General features: G+C 35.8%; 1 protein-coding gene across 16 annotated transcripts in view; it reads left to right on the forward strand.

The window, feature by feature from the left end:
* NAV3 (neuron navigator 3) overlaps window positions 1-13,418 on the forward strand; it is a 381,439-nt gene that overhangs the window by 226,427 nt on the left and 141,594 nt on the right. For all 16 annotated transcript variants that reach the window (XM_065524605.1, XM_005571609.4, XM_065524606.2 and 13 more), the window contains one exon: window positions 3,993-4,112. In XM_065524605.1, coding sequence (XP_065380677.1) covers window positions 3,993-4,112 — 120 coding nt within the window. The remainder of the gene's footprint in view (window positions 1-3,992; window positions 4,113-13,418) is intronic.

Genomic DNA, 13,418 nt, shown 5'->3' on the forward strand with positions numbered 1-13,418 from the left:
GGAGGCATTAGGGCTCCTGGGAAAAGAATACAGAAAGAACAGGGATTATAAGCTGATCATAATCATAAGCTGAATTATATATACATGTATATGTCTATTAAAAATATTTATCGAGTTCATCCTATGTGTCAAGCAGCATACCAGGCACTGTGCATTCAGTAGTGAATAATACAGACACAGTACATGCCCACATGTGACTCGCAGGATGATGTTTTCATATTTTTGTAGCCGTCCAGTTATTCAGTAAATTAATTATAATATGCACAATATGCACACACACACACAAATATTAAATAAGTAGTTGTTTTAAATGTTTTTTAACAACTGAGTTCTACATATAATAATATATGTTACAGGCATATTGTACTCACGAGCATTTTGTATTTTGCAAGAATACATGCAATATATGCAAGAATACAAGAATAATGTGTTAACTATATTAGTTAACATTAATTTCTAAAACAGAGAAATCTCAAAATCTCAGTAACTTAACACAAAGAAGCAAATTTGTTCTTCACATAAAGCCCTCGCTGATGTTTCTGATCTTCACTTGGGGAATGCACTCCACGTAGTCATTCAGAGAATAAGACGGATGGTAATTCTGTTGTTCCCCATCCAGATTTCCAGTGTCACCCTAGGCATTGATATTCAACAGGCAAATGGCAAAAGAGGGGGAAGAACCAGGGTGTGAGAACATTTTGTATGTATCAGGCCTGGAAGTCATGCGAACTGCCTACATTCATTTGTCTAGAACAGCTGCGTGACCACACCTGACTGTAAAAGAAACTAGGTTATATGGTTCAGCTGTGTGCCCAGGAGGAGAGGGAAATTGGTTTGATGACATCTAGCTAGTCTCTGCTTAACTCACTAATTTTAAAAAAAATACTGTTATAGCTTTTGTCCTTCCTTTTTGATTCTGCTTCATTTAAAACATGATTCAGACTTCTTGTTTCCTCTATTTTTGTTCCCTAACATCTTTCAAAAAAGTCTTGGATAGTCTCACAAATGAGTCCATTTAAATATGCATCGATGGTCTACATGTCTTATGTTAATAAGTAAAAATACCCCAAATCCTACATGAAAACTTCCCCTGGTATTGTTTGCCTGTTTACTCACATACAGTTGTTCTTTCATATGTTAGAGTACAGGACACTGAAATTTAAGTCATGACTCAGTTCTCTGACCTGTGCGGAATCTGGTAAGATCTGGTCAGCAGGTGATGGGGCTGGTCTCAGCTCAAGGTTGATTGTGCGAGGATATCCAGGATGTGTTGGGCTTTCTATTGCTCATCAGCCTATGCAGTGTGCCCTTGTTGGCTGACGTAGGAGGCAGCCCCAGTATCTCAGCCTAGAATTAAAATGTGAGAAGATAAGAGGGCTGGAGATATCCCAGGAAAAGTTTAATTTGATGGTGTGTTCTTTAAGTAAAGGGGGCTTAGAAGTGTTTATGCTGGCCAGGTGTGGCGGCTCATACCTGTAATCGCAGCACTTCAGGAGGCTGAGACAGATGGACCACCAGAGGTCAGGAGTTCGAGACCAGCCCGGCCAACATGGTGAAACTCCATCTCTACTAAAAATACAAAAAATTAGCTGGACATGGTGATGCACACCAGTAATCCCAGCTACTCGGGAGGCTGAAGCAGGAGAATTGCTTGAACCCGGAAAGCGGAGGTTGCAGTGAGCCAAGATCTCACCACTTTACCCCAACCGGGGTAACAGAGTGAGACTCCATCTCAAAAAAAAAAAAAAAAAGAAATATTTATACTATGAGTCCTGAAAAAGTTGAATCATAAAGTGAACTCTTTTGAAAATGTTTTAAAATATGTTTTACAGATTAAAGTTACCAAAGGCTCAATAAAATAGTAATGAATGAAGATGTTTAATTTAGGATTTCCTCATGTAACCACAAAGAATGTCTTGAAGTCATTTAAATGGGAATAAAGTTTCATTTTTTCCATGTACTCTAGGTGTAACTGAGAAAGTTAGTTAATCAGCATTCTGAGAATTCAGAATTTCTTGAAGCATGCAAAGGCTTATCTCTTTCTCCTCTTTTTGAAATTACTTTAAACACTGGGGGATATGAATCTGTCAGTAATTAGGAATTAGTCAGAGAAAGGCCTCTTACTCATAATGAACCTCTTTGAAAAGTCTCTGTTTATAAAGTAGAAAACACCCTGGAAAATTGGGATAAAAGTTACATATTTTAATTTGGTGGAAATTGAAGTTATCTTCAGGTGTCACGGTATAAATAGTTGAGCCAAGAATATAACCTAAAATTCTACTTTAAGTCACATGACCAAATACAAACTAATCTAAGAATTCTGTGGAGTAAAAATTAAAATTAAGGCACAGGAGTGAGGGGTAGATATACTTTAATCCTGCTTCTGCCTTGATCCTCCCTCATTTCTCATTCAGTAAACTTTATGATGACTGAAGTATGCGTAACAGTATGCGAAAGGTCATAGTTACTTGAGCTGTGTTAAAAAGATCCATCTTTTGCACCAGAGATTCCTAATCTTAATGCTTCCTCTACTTTCATATTCAAGATATGAGCTATTTTAGTGACTCTAGAAACTCTAATGCATAAAATAGCTAGTATTTTTAAAGATAGTCAGTATTTATATAGTACTTATAATGTGCTAGACAATGCTCTATGCATGTTATATATACATTAACTCATTGGTAGCTCAACATCACTGCAAGAAGTGAGCATATCATTACGGTCTCTGTTTTACAGATGAAGCAATTTAAATATAGCTTGTTTAGGTGACTTACCTGAGCACACACAGCTAGTAAGTAGCAGCACTATAGTTGAACCTAAGCGGTCTGGCTCTGGTCTACATTCAACCATCCTTACACGCTGACCTTAGGAAACTGTCTGCGTGTCTACATGTAAGGGTTTCTCTCCTAGGTACCTGATTTTTTTCCAAACAACCATTAAAAAAGGTTCACAACAATCATTCGTTATCAGCATGGATTTTTTACCTAGCACATTTAATCTGAGGGGCATCTTTTAATGTTATCTATGCTTCTGTAAAGGAAGATGCTGAACTGGAGTTTCTTTAAGGGAGTGGTGAGGATTACTTTAGATTCTCTGTGTACCCCTGCAATTACAAATTAGCTAATTGTGACAGACAGCAGCTGATAAGAGATATTAAATACAAAAACATAGAATTCTAGGAAGATAGCTGTATTAGTGTGTTCTCACTCTGCTAATAAAGACATACTTGAGACTGGGTGATTTATAAAGGAAAGAGGTCTAATTGACTCACAGTTTCACATGGCTGGGGAGGCCTCACAATCATAGCGGAAAAGCAAGGGACATATTACATGGCGCACCGCAGGCAAGAGAGCTTGTGCAAGGGAACTCCCATTTATAAAACCATGAGATCTCGTGAGACTTATTCACTACCACGAGAACAGTATGGGGAAAACCACCCCCATTATTCGGTTGTCTCTACCTGGCCCCACCCTTGACACTTGACACATGGGGATTTTTACAGTTCAGGGTAAGATTTGGGTGGGGACACAGCTGATTTTGACAGTGCTTTGACAGCAGCTGATATAAGATATTAAATATAATTTAAATATAAAAACAGAATTCTAGGAAGATGGCAGATATGGTGGAAGTTTAGGCTTTGATCCTTTACTCCTATGACCTCTTTAAAAACAGTATTTCAAAAATGAAATTTCCTTCCTTTTAATTTTCTAAGAGTTATATTATCTGCAAGTGTGTTCATAATATTAATAACAAAAGAGAAAAATAGGTTCTATGATAGGCTAGTTACTTGTTGTAGTCAGGAATATTGATTTCCTAGTAAACTTGAAAAAATATTTTAATTATCCCTGGTGAGTAGAATGTTTATACAGAAAAAAAAGATAGTAGAATATATTTGAGTAATTATTGAAAATTGTGGACACCGTTTGTTTAAGTTAAATTGTACAGTTGAGTTGATTTTATTTTCTGTGGATTAATTAGACATTTCTTTTCAGGTACATGACAGATGGAGGACTTAACCTATACACTAGAAGTCTGAACCGAATACCAGACACAGCAAGCTCCCGGGACGTCATCCAGAGAGGGGTTCACGATGTGACAGTGGATGCAGACAGGTAATGCTATCAGCATATATGATGGTGAAGTGTGTATGAAGCAATTTTATAAGAAGAAAATAAGAGAAACTCCTATTAAATAGTGTAAATCAAAGGACTTGTTACTTTGATAAATATTTTATTTTGATAAATATTTAGGGTTTTTTTGTTTTGTTTTGTTTTGTTTTGTTTTGTTCTTTTCTGTGAGACAGAGCCTCCCTCTGTCACCAGGCTGGAGTGCAATGCCACAATCTCAGCTTGCTGCAACCTCAGCCTCCCGGATTCAAGTGATTCTCCTGCCTCAGTCTCCTGAGTAGCTGGGACTACAGGCACGCGCCACCATGCCCAGCTAATCTTTGTATTTTTAGTAGAGGTGGGGTTTTACCATGTTGGTCAGGGTGGTCTCCATCTCTTGACCTTGTGATCCATCCGCCTTGGCCTCCCAAAGTGCTGAGATTGCAGGTGTGATCCACTGCGTCTAGCCTATTTTGGGATATTTTTAAAACTAGGATGATTTTCTTTACAAGGCCATTTTACATTTTAGCTCTGTAATACCGAAAATAAATGTGTGGCTAGGGAAATTTTTTTTTTTTTTAATTTCAGGTAACATAGTAGAATATGTTAATATCTGTAAAAGCAAAATTACAAACATATACTTATTTTCCTTATTAGAAAGAAACTCTGGTTAATAAATTTCATTCAGTTCAGATATCCTCAGATTTACCTAGAAGCTAATGATATAAAGATTAAAACATGTTTCAAATCATCTAGCATAATAAGCTTGTTGCTTTTCTTGAAGGTGTTGTAAACATAGAAAAACTCTTACTTTAGGCTTATTTTTGCTTCTTTATTGCCTCAAATTTCTTAAAGATGTGTGTGTGTGTGTGTGTGTGTGTGATGAACTAATTATTTTGCTGGAAATTGCTCTGCTGATTTATCAGAATCCTCACTGTTTAAGAACATTGATTTGGTAAGATAATGTTGTAATACACATTTCTGGCCTGATTTTGCTCCCTCTTCACTCAAAATTTTGACTTTGTTGTACAGGAAGGAATTGCATATTTTCAGAATTATTATATCTAAATACCTAGAGTAGTTGTTTAATTCAGCATTTATGAGAAAGACAAAAGGTTAAGGTGCAAAGTACTCACATTCTGAAATAGGAACTGTATACAATTCATTGTGCATTTTTGTACGGTCAACTCCAAAAGCTAGATACCCAGGGAATTCTAATATTAGTCTTCAGTTTCTCCTTACCCACAGGCTGTTGATATCCTAACTCATAATGGTGAGAACAGTCTCAGCTCCTACCCTGTCTGTATCCTACTCTCCTAGCCTATATACTCGCGTGTGTGTGTGTGTGTATGTGGGTGTGAAGCATGTGTGTGTGTGAAGCATCTCCCCACCTGTAATGTAAGTCCACGAGTGCAGAATTTTTGTCATATTATTTATGTGTTGAGTTTTAACAAATGTTTGTGGAGTAAATTAACAAATTAATGAATATAGGCTATTTATTAATTAGGCTATATAGTCATATAGACTGGCAATCGCATCTAATTAAATAGAGTGGCAAATGAGCTCCGGAAAGAACCAAGGTACTATAAGGATGTTATGAACGAGAAAAATGGGTTATGTGAAAAATAGACAGTGATAAGAGGGAAAGAATCCCAAAGTGTGGGCCACATTTTGAAACTAATGACCTATTATTCTATTATTGTTAGCTGAAAGTAGAAAACATTGTGGGAGGGAAGATCGGCTAGTTTTTGGTAAAGGAGGTTGTGATGGCAGAACCAAGAAATGAACACAAGGTGACTTTGGTTTGGGGACACTGGGATAATCAACTCTCCTTGCTTTATCAGGGCCCCAGATTGGGCTCTGGTGGAGGAACTCAGAACAACATAAAGACCTAGATAGGTATCTAGTAAGTGGGGACCTGTGAAAGCAGTGCCTCTTAAAGTGTGTAACCTGGACCAGCAGCAGCAGCAGCAGCCATTGAAACTTCATAGAAAGACAGATTGTCAGCTTCATCCAAGACTTACTGAATTAGACTATCTCAAGGTAAGACCTGGTAATCTGAGCTTTAGCCCTCAAGGTGGTTCTTAAGTTCAAGCATCACTATATTAAGTTGAACAAATAGATGCCAGGCCTACAAACACATGAATGCCTAGCATAAATATTTAAACATTAAAAATGACATTTCAGAGTTCTTATTTACCCTATTAGCGGTGTTCTGTCAAGAGAATGAGAATATTGATATGTTAGAATACACTGATGACGCTAATTTTTAAATTAAATCCAATAATGACTTATTATACCTGAAATAAATTGGTTCAGCTTGGTAGATGCAGTTTTTGAAGATTATATAAATGGTTTTTAAAAAAATAATTTTAACTTGAGCTGCTTGTATAAATTAAATTGCAATAAGGTCATAGTATAAATCCTCCTATTAGCAGAGATAGAAGGTTTTTAAAAAAATTACAGATAAGTCTGAAGGTCTTTTAAAATCTTATATTAGGGAAGTAACTCGGGATGTATATCATTTTAAAATACATGGACTTAAATGTTGTAGTTGTATGACTCAGTTAATTTAAAATACTTTCTTCTATGAAAAATTGTTTCAAAACATTTTCTAAATTCTGTTACTCATTTCAAGTAGGATAGGCAAGAACGGATATAAGATACTACTTTTTGTTCAGGTTTACTAAAAAAAAATTACTGTAATAGAGATCATATAAAAACATGTTTCCTGTCTATTTGTCTTAACCTTTTAATCTTGGCACCTTAAATTTGACTTGGTAGGAATTAGAAGACAATTGCAGAAAATGTCAACTGGGGAAATTTTATTCTACTAAAAACTATATCCATACAACATAGCAAATCACATTTTAAAGGCCAAAAAGTCTTTCACAGCAATTTTTCTGATTATTTTCAAAACATATCTTCTCTCTGCTCCTGCAGCATGCTGTTGATTTTTCTGTTATGCAGTCACGTAAGTAATTACATGTTCACGTGTCTGCTTCACTCATAGAACATGAAACACTTAAATGTAGAATAATATCTAATCCATCTTTGTATCACCAGTAGCTAGCATACTGTAGGAACTCAATAAATGTATCAGATAAATTGCGGAAATAACCATATCAGCTTATAACACATAGAAATGTGAGTTTTAAAAGAAAACAATTATACATATCAAAAAAATTTTATACCATTTTTTAAAGACCTTTCAGATGTCATATAGTTTGGACTTTTCCAGTGTTTCTGGTATCATAAGACAATAGTAGATATTCTAAGTCAAAAATCAGTTTTCTGGGGTTATATACATTTGAAAAAACTGAGTATCATATCTGTTCTTAGAGAGTAATGCTGGATATTAACATATCAAAGGTACAGAGAAGTCTCAAGGTTCAAAATAAAATCTACTTAATTTTATTGAATTCAGTGTTCCATGAGCTTTTTCACTGATTCCTTCACTTTTTTCTCTTATAATAGTTAACTTGTTCCTGTAGCATTTTATGAAATGTTGATTTAGTTGAATGCCTTCACTTGACCAATATAGTAATAGAAACTCAGAAATATTTATTTACCCAGGAGCATGCAGCTAATAGCACAAGGATTCAGGTCTTTTACTTCCTATTTTGTGGTTCCCAACTACTTTTGTCAAAGGTCTTTTAAATAATATGAAACGTATTAGTGATTGATTCATTATAGTTAATGCGTAAATGATAAGGCTTGCAACAATTCACTGGCAAGAAAGCTTAAAAGCCAAAAGAAAAAAAAAAAAAATCCACAGCATTTTTTTTCTTATTCTTTCTAAAAGCTGTGTAAGTGCAAAAGCACAGAGCCATAGCACAATGGCAGCCAGCCAGCTAGCTAGGATAGCAATGGACTTGAATTGTTTGTATTGTTGTAGTGAAGGCTGTAGCTTCCCCTTTGATCAACTTCTGGTTAAAATGTGATGGACAATAGAGAACTGAATTCCTCTTACCAGCACATTAAAAAGGCCCCAAAGGAAAAAGGAGGACTTTCAGCAGCCATCTGTAGTGTATTTTAAATATTTTATTGCTTAAAGATATTGCAGTTCATTTACTTTCCATATCAATCCAACACCAACCCCATTTCTGTATTTATTTGACAAAAAAAAATTACAGAATGGATATAATCCTTGTAGATATGTTGGAGACTCTCCAGCAACTTCACAGATACATTTATAGCAGGCAGTTAAATACGTAGGTTTTATACATTGTGTTGGGCTACATTTAAAAGGTACATTTTGGGGGACTGCAGGATGTTTGTGGTTTTGACCTTTATTAACTCCTATTATTGTTCTTACTCTAGCTTCTATGCTAACAATCACAAATATTTGATAAACAAATATATGATTACTTCCTAAGTGCCTGTTATCATAATAGCACCTTGGGAAAAAATAAAACAATACAATATGGGTGAAAGTTCCTCAGTTTAATGGTAAGAGAGAGTAATGTAAACAAAGGCCACTCATAATAGATGTCTATACAATGTGCCTTAGAAGCACCAAAGAGAAACAGTTACTCCTTCCTGGGAGTATAAAGGAAAGACTTCAAAACGCAGTAGCATTTAAGCAGGGTCTTAAAGAAAGCATACAACTTTTTGACATCCAGCCTGGGAGAAATCAGAAGGAATGTGGGGAGTGAGAACATAAAGGCATAGAAGAGTTTGGTGTGAGGAACCAATAATGGGATTCTGAAGCGCACTGGGAATGTGGTCAAGAAGACAAGGAACAAAGGACGTGGGGGCCATACTACGGTATTTGGACCTATAGGTGATAAGGAGCTATTTTACTAAGTTTAATTAGTTTTATTTCACTTCAAGGCAAGAGCACATGCTATGATCATTGTATTTTAAAAGGAACTCTCACAGCAATGTAAGAATATTGAAGAGGGATGAGATAAAGACAGGTAGATAGTGACTAAAATAAATTAGATGAGCACCTAACTAAAGAATGGCAGTGGGAAAGGGGACTGGGGACACCATCTATTTCTAGAGGAACTTGGGTTTTGTCTGTGTGTATGATACTCCTTGGTTTTCATAACTAAATACCACAGATTGGGTGGCTTAAACAATAGACATTTAGTTTTTCACAGTTCTGGAGGCTAGAAGTTTATGATCAAGGCGTCTGCAAATTTGTTTTTTTATGAGAACTCTTCCTGACTTCCAGAGAGTGGGTTTCATGCTATATCCTCACATGGCCTTTCCTCTGTGCTCCTGAAGAGATCCATCTATCTATCTATCTATCTATCTATCTATCTATCTATCTATCTATCTATCTATCTATCTGTCTGTCTGTCTATCTATCTATCTATCTATTTGTCGTATGCTTGCCTGCCTGCCTGTCCGCCTACCTGTATAGAGAGAGGTATTTGGTGTCCCTCTCTCTTCTTATAAAGGCACCAGTGCTATTAGATTAGGTTTCCACCCTTATGTATTAATTTAACCTGAATTACCTCTGTAAAAGTCCTGTTTCCAAATACAGTCACATTGCAGGTTAATACTTCATGTAAATTAGGGGGTGGAGACACAATTCAATTCATAACCCTGTGTAACTCCCAGGTGGTTATATCCTTGGGGATATAAGGTCAGTCACTATGTATGTGCTGGATTAAAGTATTAGTATGTATTATAATCATATATATAATCTAGAGCTTATATACGATTGTATACAAAATTAGCTTGTATATGAGCTCTAGATTGTATATATGCATATTTATATTGTAAATTGCTGCCTTTGGAAATGCATAAATGTGGAAAAGAGAGCCAAGGATTACTAAAGTATTTTATTTTTTTTTCCAAATGAAGCCAAGAGTCTGGACTCTTATGAGAAGTTTCCCAATTTTTAAGTGTTAGAACTCTCCTAACAGATACATAAGATCAATAGATACAGTTAAAGACAAAAAACTTACTTCAGTGGCCAAAAACTCTAGAAATTCACAGATACAGTTAAAGACAAAAAACTTTCTTCAGTGGCAGAAAACTCTCAAAATTCACAGACATAGTTATATAAAGCAGGAGAGAGTGAAGATTGCACTTATGGTCCTGTAACTGTCCTAGTTTCTTGAAGTTTCTCACAGAGATAGAGCTGGTGATGATACCACCTGTGCAGAGTGAAAATGCCACCAGTCATGAGAAGCCTGCCCAGCAGGTGAGGTAACTGTGGCAAAACTATCTGAGCTCTTTTTGGAAATTTTAATGCAAGACAGCGCGAATCTGAGGTCAGCTTCCCAGCCATAGCATCACTCAGTGGAGCTGGCCTCCTGCCTGCCTGAGGCCTATTATGACAGTAATGAATTAAATTTTGTTTAAACCAGTCTGTGACTCTGCACTGTGCAAGCTAGAAACATTTGTATCTCAGATGTGCAGTAAGAAAACAAGCCCTGAGAATGAATTCCTAGCATTGAAAGAGTGAATAAAAGAAGAACCACCTTTGGAGAGACAGAGAAATCTGCTTTAACACAGAGATCAAAGGACAACTAGGGTTAACTGATGTTTTTTGAAATGGAGAGAAGAGGAAATATGCAATACTGTCCAACTCCGTGGATAAGTGATGTTTGGCAACTAGTTTCTTATCAGTGGCTTTATCAAAGTTAGTTTCAATGAAGTACTGAAGGAGCATGCTAGGTTATGAAAAGGTGAAGAAGTTAGGAGGTTGAAACAATGAAGGGAGATCTTCAGGAAAGTTGCAGTGAAGGTAAGGAGAGAGATCAGATAGAAGTCAACAAAAGGGACAGGATGAAGATTATTGCTGATTTGCTCTGTTTTATTTTGGGGAGAAAGGAATTTGATCTGGTACAGAGAGTGAATTCCTAGACAAAATAAGGTGGTAAGTCTTAAGGAAGATAGAAGAATCGGGAAAAAGATTATAGGACTGCAATAGACTTAATGTTTATCTCCTTCCAAAATTCCTATATTAAAACCCAGTCCCCCTTGTGATGATATTTGGAGGTAAGGTCTTTGGGAAGTGATTGGGTCACAAGAGGGGAGGTCTCATGAATGCTATTAGTGCCCTTAGAAAAGAACCCACTATCGAGTGTCCCTTGGCCTCTGCTGCCATGTGAGGTTACAGCAAAATGTCAGCTGCCTATGAACCAGAAATCAGGCCCTCTTCAGACACACACCTGCTGGCACTTTGATAAAGCCTTCTGAAAACATTACTTTGAAGCCCCTGAGCATGTTTAATGAAAGGAAGGGGATCAAAGAGGTTGATTAGAAGGTTTTTTTTACCAAAAATTAAAATAAAATAATAATAAATTTCACATTTGAGAGGTAGAGATTTACTGAGGGGTTGAACAAATTGCAAGCTATAACCTGGGTTACTGAAGTAGAATGGTAATAGAAGTCAAAATTAGGTTATGTGGATGATTCATCCAGGTAGCTGTTCAGTCAACATGATGGCAAAATGAATCTCAAAGGAGAGAAAGGCAAAGCTCCAGATACTATATATTATACTGAATATGAACAAAATTCCAGAACTTGTGGTAATGAAGATACCTTTTCCAGTTATATTTTGGGTTGTCTGTCACATTGTTATCTAAACTATATTCCTAAATATAGTAATTGCTAAATTTAATTATAAACTAATCAATATAACTTCATATGTATACTGATTTTCCTATATAATCATGCTTTTATTGAAAGTATAAAAGCATAGTACATCATAGAAATTATTTTTGTATTGTGCTACCTGATGGATTGTTTTGATTTGTGAAACTGTAATCCACATGCTGAAATCACAGAGTTTCCAAAAGGCATTAAAGATTGTCATGATTTTGTATGAGTCTGAGGTTGCCATTGTAACTCATCATATATTGAAGCAAGCCTAAGTTCAAATCTAAATACATAGTTAATACTAAATATCTAAGTCTGCAGTTGTTAGCAATGTGCAGAAAATTACATTGCCATGACAAAGGGCATCATGCCAGTTCTCATAAAATCATGGGGTCAACCGTTATAAGGGTGGGAGACCTTTATGATTTCCAAGTGTTTTCCAACTAGGAAAAGTAAAGGCAACAGAGATTTCTCCTAAGCCACCAAGCAAATATCTCAAGGATCAGATTCATGATGCTTGTCACTAGTGTGTGTAAACTAATAATTCATTTTATCCATGTTGATTTGTTCCAGTACAATCACAGAATTAGTATATTCCCGTGTCTTAACAGTTTCCTTCATTAGCTTACTGGCTCTCCATTGTAATTAAAAGCAAACACAATAAAGATTAACAGACTGAGATGGAAAGAGACAAAGTAAATATAATTACTTCATTTTATAATCAGATGGTCTGCCTTTTCTGCCCACATTTCTTTACTCTAAGTGGGGAGAGACCAATGCAAAACATTAGGGATGTGAAAAAACCGTTATTGATGCCCTCTCAAATTCATTTTGCCATTCTGCTCATGATTGCAAGAATTTGAACTGGTTCTGGACTTCTCTTCAAATCTTAAAATTAACTGTGCCCATTGTAAGTAACCTCAGAGGCTTCCAGTACTTTCTTATAATGCCCGTTAGGGAATTAATTCATACCAAACCCACATGTTGAGAACCTACTCTCTGCCAATCACTGTGCTCAATCCTAGGCTTTTTACTCAAGAGTCTTGTATTAGAAGAGCATTCGAGTAGGGAGTGTTAAACCTCAATTGCCACTGAAATTCAAAAGATGTTTCGACGCTACAACTAGCCCAAGCTGTAGATTGTAACTCTAAATGCTATTTTTTTTAATAAGACTCACCTTGACATTAAACTTGATCAGATTTTAACTTTACCATTCTAGAATGATTCTCCCAATACAAGAGATGGTTCCAAGGACTCTTATTTATGTATAATTTTTATCTTACCTGCTTATAATAGAATTTACTAATGAATCTTATGAGGATGGTAAAGATATTGAGAAGAAGAAAAGATAAAGAAGAAGAGGAGGAATAGGAGGAAAGAAGGAGAAAAGAGGAGGAACAAGAGGAGGAACAGGAGGAGGAAAGGAGGAGAAAAGAGGAGGAAGAAGAAGAACAGGAGGAGGAAAAGGAGGAGAAGAAAGAGGAGGAAGAGTAGTCAAATTTGTTATAATAAAAATAGCTATAATAGATATAAGTATTGAGGACCTACTGTGTATAACTAACATACCATATTACTTAAATACATTATTTTACTTTATCTTTACAATAGCCCTATAAAGTAGGTTTTATTAGTTCCATTGAGGCAAATAATGCTTACGTCAAGTAGCTTACCCATAGATACTTTGTTAATAAATAATAATTGTAGAATTTAAATTTAGATCTTGTGTTTTAAGCATTATTCATAAAA

The sequence above is a fragment of the Macaca fascicularis genome, chromosome 11, assembly GCF_037993035.2.
Source record: "Macaca fascicularis isolate 582-1 chromosome 11, T2T-MFA8v1.1".
Taxonomy (NCBI): domain Eukaryota; kingdom Metazoa; phylum Chordata; class Mammalia; order Primates; family Cercopithecidae; genus Macaca; species Macaca fascicularis.